This window comes from Oratosquilla oratoria, chromosome 10 (genome assembly GCF_046742065.1).
Source record: "Oratosquilla oratoria isolate Oo_2021 chromosome 10, ASM4674206v1, whole genome shotgun sequence".
Taxonomy (NCBI): domain Eukaryota; kingdom Metazoa; phylum Arthropoda; class Malacostraca; order Stomatopoda; family Squillidae; genus Oratosquilla; species Oratosquilla oratoria.
In genome coordinates this window covers 16,583,405-16,590,715 of record NC_134786.1, presented here as the reverse complement: position 1 = coordinate 16,590,715, position 7,311 = coordinate 16,583,405, and the positions used below count along the sequence as shown (strand labels likewise).

At 42.1% G+C, this 7,311-nt stretch overlaps 1 protein-coding gene across 1 annotated transcript in view; it reads right to left on the bottom strand.

The window, feature by feature from the left end:
• The window catches only part of LOC143029121 (uncharacterized), a 20,460-nt gene extending 13,909 nt beyond the window's left edge, over nt 1-6,551 (bottom strand). The window contains exons 1-2 of the mRNA XM_076191561.1: nt 6,394-6,551; nt 5,965-6,121 (exon numbers count right to left, since the gene is read on the bottom strand). Of these exons, the coding sequence (XP_076047676.1) occupies nt 5,965-6,121; nt 6,394-6,457 (221 nt within the window). The 5' untranslated portion in view covers nt 6,458-6,551. The remainder of the gene's footprint in view (nt 1-5,964; nt 6,122-6,393) is intronic.
• Between the last annotated feature and the right edge of the window lie 760 nt (nt 6,552-7,311).

The window sequence follows — 7,311 nt, the reverse complement described above, 5'->3', positions numbered from 1 at the left end:
TCATGGACTTATTAAAGTATCATGAGCACAATTGGATAATTTGTGTAGACTTAAAGATGGTCAACTTTCTTCTTGGACAACAGAAAGGTTTCACCAAGTTTCCATGTTTCCTCTGTATGTGGGACAGCCGAGCACGAGACAGACATTGGGTCCAGAAGGACTGGCCTATTCGTGACACCCTTGAAGCAGGCATGCCAAATATCATACAAGACCCAATTGTAAACAGAGATAAGATCATCTTTCCTCCTCTTCACATCAAATTAGGTTTGATGAAACAATTTGTCAAGGCACTGGAAACCGAAGGTGAATGTTTCCAACACATCATCACAGCTTTACCAGGGTTATCATTTGAGAAGATCAAAGCAGGCGTGTTTGATGGCCCACAGATTCGAACCCTAATTCGTGATGATCAGTTTGTTGCTAAGATGACCGCTTTAGAAAGGGCAGCATGGTTATCCTTTGTGGCAGTCGTTCAGAACTTCCTTGGAAACAATAAGGCGGAGAACTACAGTGAACTTGTGAACAGAATGCTCCTCGCTTTTCGTGATCTCGGGTGCAACATGAGCATCAAGCTTCATTTTTTGAACAGCCACCTTGATCAATTCCCTGACAACCTGGGGGCTGTGAGTGACGAACAAGGAGAACGATTCCACCAAGACCTAAAGATCATGGAAGAACGCTACCAAGGGCGCTGGGACAAAAGTATGATGGCTGACTACTGCTGGAGCATTAAACGAAATTGCCCAGATGAAATGTACAAACGCAAAAGTTACAAACGCAAATTCCTGCCTGAAAAAAATACACAAAGAAATTGATAAGCTTCCATCAGCTGTGGTGATGTTCTGAAGGATGCTAATCTAACTTTGGGATAGATGTTCTGTTAATGTTCTGTTTCTTTTGCCTTAATAAATGTACAGAAATGGCTTTCATACTGTTTTAAGATTCAAGTGAACAAAAGAATTGTGGCTGATATTGCAATTTCCTATAATAACGAAAATTTTAAAAATAAATAAAAATGTCAAATTGCATAAAATCTGTAGCTTGCAGACAAAACCCGACTTCAGATTTGAAATCAGCACACTCAAGTTGACTATAGAAAAGTCTTTTTTTAAATGCAACAAAATGAGTGTTCCCCAGTGTTATCATTACTATTATTATCATTATTATTATTGTTATTATTATTATTATTATTATTATTATTATTATTATTATTATTATTATTATTATTATTATTATTATTATTATTATTATTATTATTATTATCATTATTATTATTATTATCATTATTATTATTACTATTACTGTTATTATTATTAGCAATATCAATATCATATTTTTTTCTAAGTACATGCACACGCACGCTAATGACCAAGTGACACGCTCCACTAAAAGTATATCAAACGAAAGGTATATACTGATTGATCTTGATAAGAAGAAGGTTATCAACAGTGCTGAAACCCAATCTGAATGGGATGTTGATCAAGGGAAATTAACAGTGCGCACGCGTTTGTCTTGTGTGTGTGTGTGTGTGTGTGTGTGTGTGTGTGTGTGTGTGTGTGTGTGTGTGTGTGTGTGTGTGTGTGTGTGTGTCCGTGTAGTTGTTTCACTTTTTACATCCAGAACTACAACATGAAGAAGACAAAGCCTAAAGCAAAATAACCATCGCAGAAGATCACAGACTTGAGAGTTTGGTGGAAGAACTAGACAACACCAACTGGGATATCGTGGTACTGAGTGAAGTTTGAAACGAGCGGGGAAAAAAGTGTAGTTACAAGAGAGTAAGCACTTGCTCAACAATAGAGACAAAAGGAAAGGGATCTTGTGACAGGAAGAAGGGGAAGAGGGAAAGGGGAGGCTTGAGCAAGAAAAGGGTAGAAGGGGCAAGGGTGGGAAGGGGAGGGAAAGAGGATGGGAAAAGAGAGGCAGAGGAAGGAGGGTGGGGAAGAGAAGAAGGAGGGAGGAGGAGGAAGAGGTAGGAGGAAGAAAAGGAGGAGTGGATAGAAGGAGTCGGAGAAGGGGTTGGAGAGGGGAAGATTAATGGGAGGAGGAAGAGGGGGTAGGAGGAGGAGGAGAAAAAGAATGAAGAGTAGGAAGAGAGGGGATAAGGAGAGGAGGAGTGTGTGGAAAGATGAGGAAGAAGGGGAAAGAGGACATGGTCTCCGAATCAGAGCCAGAAACACGAACATCAAAACCACGTACGCAAACGTATACACGTGTTTTTTCTTTCAATGAAATTCTCTCAATGTCCAGCTTTCCCTCAAACTTTTTCATTTCGTTTTAGTTTAACCTCTCACTAATAAATATTATTTTGTCTTTCTGCCACTCCAACCCTTCTCCCCCACTACTTTTTTTTTATTATTAATTTTGTCAACCCCAACATCTTTGCCATTCCTAATTTCCCCGAACCACAGCAAAACCCCAAAACGCGATCATTGCCAACTGCCGCTATTACACACAACTATTCTTTCACTGTTCTCCTCCCACAAAAAGGAAGCCCTCGATAACGGATAAACAAACTTGGTTGTTCCCTTTCCCACCCTTTCCTACCTCCTCCCTCCTCGCCTCCTCCTCTTCCCCTTACTCCCTCCTCCTCCTCCTCCACCCTTCTCTATTCTCCTCAACCTCTCAAAGCTTCTCGCGAGATGACGTATTGTGTAGAATTATATGGAAACCACTGCAATTTACTGTACCCCTTCTGCCACCTTCCCCCTCCTCCTCTCACCCTCCTCCCTTTCCTTTCGTCCTTCCTTTCCCTCCTCCCCACTCATCCTACCTTCCCCCTCCTCCTCTCCTCCCAATTACTTTCCCATTCTCCCCTCTTTCTCCTCCTCTCCCAACTACCCTTCACCTCCTCCTCCTCCTCCCTCCTCATTTTTCCTCCTCTTCCTTCTTGCCCCTCTTCCTCCTCCTCTTCTTCTTCCCCCTTCCTCCCTATTCCTTCCTCACTCTTCTTCCTCTTCCTCCTCCCCATCCTCTTCCTCGCATCTCCCTTCTGTACTGAAGGGCTTACCTGGTGTCAGCTCGAACAATGGTGCAACTTAAATTGTTTATCAAGAGAATTAAAACATTCTTAATCCTATTCCTATTACTCATCAGTGGCATTAACAGCAGTTAAACACTCCAGCATATCCTTGTTCGCAGATGACACCAGAGCCACTAAAGATATAAGGAGGATCGAAGACACCAGCTTCCTTCAGTAGGACCTTGAAAACCTGCACATCCGGGTTTTTGACAACAACATGAAATTCAACGAAACCAAAGTCGAACGGATGTGACATGGCAAAGGACTCACAAAACCCAACCCTACACCACAATTCACGAAGATCTGGGAGTATTGTTGAGTCGAGATGGCCAGTTTACCACACACATTAATAACATTGCTGACAGCGCCAGAAATGATCAGGTTGGATCCTTAGAACATTTACATCAAGAGACGAAGACTGCATGATCACACCTTGGAAGACCCTGAAATCGAATACTGCTGCCAACTGTGGAACCCAGATAGTATAGGGAAGATAGAGAAACTCGAGTGCCTAAAGAACCTGCACCAGTAAGTTTGAGTGTGTAAAAGGCATGAACTACTGGGACAGACTCAAGCACCTCAAACTCCCCTCGCTCCAAAGGCGCAGAGGACGGTACCTGATCATTTACACGTCGAAAATGCTGGAAGGTCACGTCCCCAACACTGGAGTAGGACTCAGCCAAGAAAGGACGAGAGAGAGATCTTGCACAAGGAGCACCATATCTCTCTGAGCAAACTTCTTAACCAGAGCGGTCCACAAGTTCTTCAGGAGTCTCTCCAACTACCTGAAGAACACCACATCCTGCACAGGCGGCTGGATGACCTCCTACAAGAAACTGAAGACAGACAACTCCCACGTCATCCTTTAGTAATACGTGGCCCCACCACAACAAGCTGGCACATCGTATACCACTTCACTGGAGGCAACACGGCCAGGGAAGAAGCAGCGGAAGTTCCTGTGGCTGTGGCGTGCCCGCCGAGATCTTCATAAGGTAATGTAACGAATGTTAATCTTAATCTTCGTTAGTATAATTGCGGCTATTTTGTTTATATTGACTCACAAGAAAAAGAAAAAGAAGTAATCTCATGGTTATATGCTTAAGGTGGCGGTACGCTAGGCATTTCTCGCTATCATGCTACTTCCTTTTGCTACTTCGTTTAAATAGAAACGACTTCGGTTTTGATCTTCTCTTTTTCAAATTTTCGAATGTCAAATCACTCTTGCGTCATAGAGTGAGAATCTGAAAGGCGAACTCAGAGAAGTTAGATCTATACGAATGTTAGACACGTTGTTGAAGTGTTCTTACAGAATCTAGAATATTTTAACCGAAGTCATTTGTGATCAAACTAAGTAGCAAAAGCAAATAGCATGCTAGCGAGAAATGCCTAGTGGGCTTCCACCTTTACATTTTCCTCGTAGTCTATACTTTTAGTTCTTTTAACCCATTTGACGAAAAAATCAACGCAGCTGATCAGAAAAATTTATTCTTGTACGAACCACATGGTGCTATTGACTACGTGGCATCAGAGAGACACGCTGCGACCTGAGCACACTCCTGCCTATGACAGCGTGACTAGACCTAACCCAATACAATCTAATTATCTCTAATTACACACCACAAGTGCTGCCCATGCGGTATGTATATCGGCTTCGGCCACTGGTAAAGTCAGTTCAGTTCTAACTTCACCAATAAAGGCGAATTTGATAACCCTTCTCGCCTTCACCCCCCCCCCTGCTGCATTAGTAGGGTTGAGTTAGATATGAGATGGTGATCATTGAGACTACCAACAAAAAAAAAATCTTTTAAAGTCTCTTAACAGTGTGCAATTTCTTTGTTATGTGACTGCACGTACATACGTACATACAGATGCTCATGCACGCACACACAGAAATTAATCAGATTTTAAGAACTTTTTAATTTGCCCCATACTTGTTTATGGCATGACAGAGTTAAGAAAGTTATCATTGCCAGTGTAGACAAAAACCACTTCCCTCCCTTGTTATTCTTAGTTACAACGAGTTACATTAAAAGAGCAAAAACTTAATGGTAGACCCATAACGTGGTCAGATGCAGAGAAATTAAAACAAGATGAAATAAGGAAGCAAACAAACACTCAAGTAACCAGATAAATCAACCAAGACAAAATAGGCCCCGCCCCCCATTCTCCCCCCGGAAAATTATTGACATTATAGGAATGAAACGGCGTGTTGGCCAACGGGTTCAAGGACGGAGGCGGAGCTAATATGTCAGATCGATCTGTCTAGGACCGGAGATGCTAAACTTTTTTTTTTTTTTTTTTTTTTTTTTTTTTTTTTACAGTGGCTAAGATAAGTGGGAGAATGAATAGCGCGGCACAACTGTTTTGTTCTATACAATACAGTGAATGCACAAAAATAAAGACAACCAACATATTTAGCAATACACTAAATACAGAAAATAAAGACAACAAACATATCTATTTACCAAAATGTTTTAGTAAATTTGTAATATATATATATATATATATATGTATATATATATACATATACATATATATAGTATGTGTGTGTGTATGTTTCAGAGAGATTGAACATATTAGAAGCTCTGCCAAGGGATTCGAACCCCGACCTGTGCGTGCATAATCACGAATTCAAGACGCTAGCAACTGAGCTATGTGCGATAGTACAAAAGTACTGTACAAGTCCCCGACCACGCTCGACATAGCTACAGCAGACGTAGCCTCATTTTCATCCAATCCCCATTTAGGCAAGCCCTCCGACAAGTATATATATATACATATATATATATATATATATATATATATATATATATATATATATATATATATATATAGTGTGACAGCGGGCCAGATGAACTAGCCTAGCGGGCTGAATCCATCCCGTGTGACGTAGTTTGATGTTCCTTAGTCTAAGTCGTACTACCACACTGAACCCCACTTACTGGTTGTTTGCTGTCGCCACGCTGATGTTAACAAAATCAACTTCAAGAGGATCAAGGGGAGGAATTCCGAGCTCCGGCCATCCTGTCGACATGTTGGTCCTGATGTTCTCCAGTTCCCCGATGATTAAATCATCGAAAGGTCCGGCAGCCAAAACCCCTAAAAATGGTGAAGGTTGAACGAGGGGGACCGGGGAAGGGGATATATCGGACATATGAATCTGGTACACTGTAGATTGGAATGGGAGCAACTGCTGTAGCGTAAACATAGAAATATCTTTACTTGGAAAGTGAAATATTCAGTGGGATGCTCCATACGATAATGTACAAGAAAATTGAATGCACTCAGGCAAGAGCACACACACATGCATGCGCGCAGTTGATACAGCTAGGGAGGGCTTGTAGAGTTAGAGTTCTTTGATTAAAGTTTACCTGTTTGGCCCAAAAGGAGGGAGAAAATAGAAAGTTGGCTGAAGAGACTCCAGACGGTTTTCATGGTGAGGAAGAGAGGACGACTGAGAGGCACCTGAGATGGTGCGGGAAGTCGGAGGCGAGGCGTCCCAAAGGCAACACCTGGCGTGAGAGAGGAACCAGCAGGGGGCGCGATAAGAACCTGCAATGCCTAACACTCTTATCCCCACCCGTCTCCTTCCGACAGACGTCAGCATGGCGCGACTCTATTCTTCTAAGTTGTTCCTCGGTCTTTCGTTATCTTTCTTTCGTTCTTTCTCTCTCTCTCTCTCTCTCTCTCTCTCTCTCTCTCTCTCTCTCTCTCTCTCTCTCTCTCTCTCTCTCTCTCTCTCTTTCTTTTCTTCCTTCCCTCCTTTCTTTCTTTCTCTATTTCTTTCGTTCTTTCTTTCTTTTATTTCTTTCTTCTTTCTTCTTCCTTCTCTATGAATTGATGTTTACTGATCCATACAGCACATCATATCGCATCATCACTGTTCGCCACCGTGCTATAAAAAAAAATCTCTTAGTGGAACTGTTTACAATAGAGGCCTCCCATGACGAGCCTCTTAGTGTGGAAAGCTCCACTAGGAAACGTTGACAGAAGGTGACGTCTTGTGTGAATCGACCCAAAACTATCAATAATGTCCACAATGTCGGGGTTCCAGCATTCGATGGGAAATGACTATCTTGTGCAAGCACAGATGTGTGTGTGTGTGTGTGTGTGTGTGTGTGTGTGTGTGTGTGTGTGTGTGTGTGTGTGTGTGTGTGTGTGTGTGTGTGTGTGTGTGTGTGTTTACCTAGTTGCATCTTACGGGAAAGGGAGTTATGCTTGTGGTGCCCCATCTCTGTATCTCGCACTATCTAAATTGTTCTTAAATTAAATTCGTGTATGGATTTTGC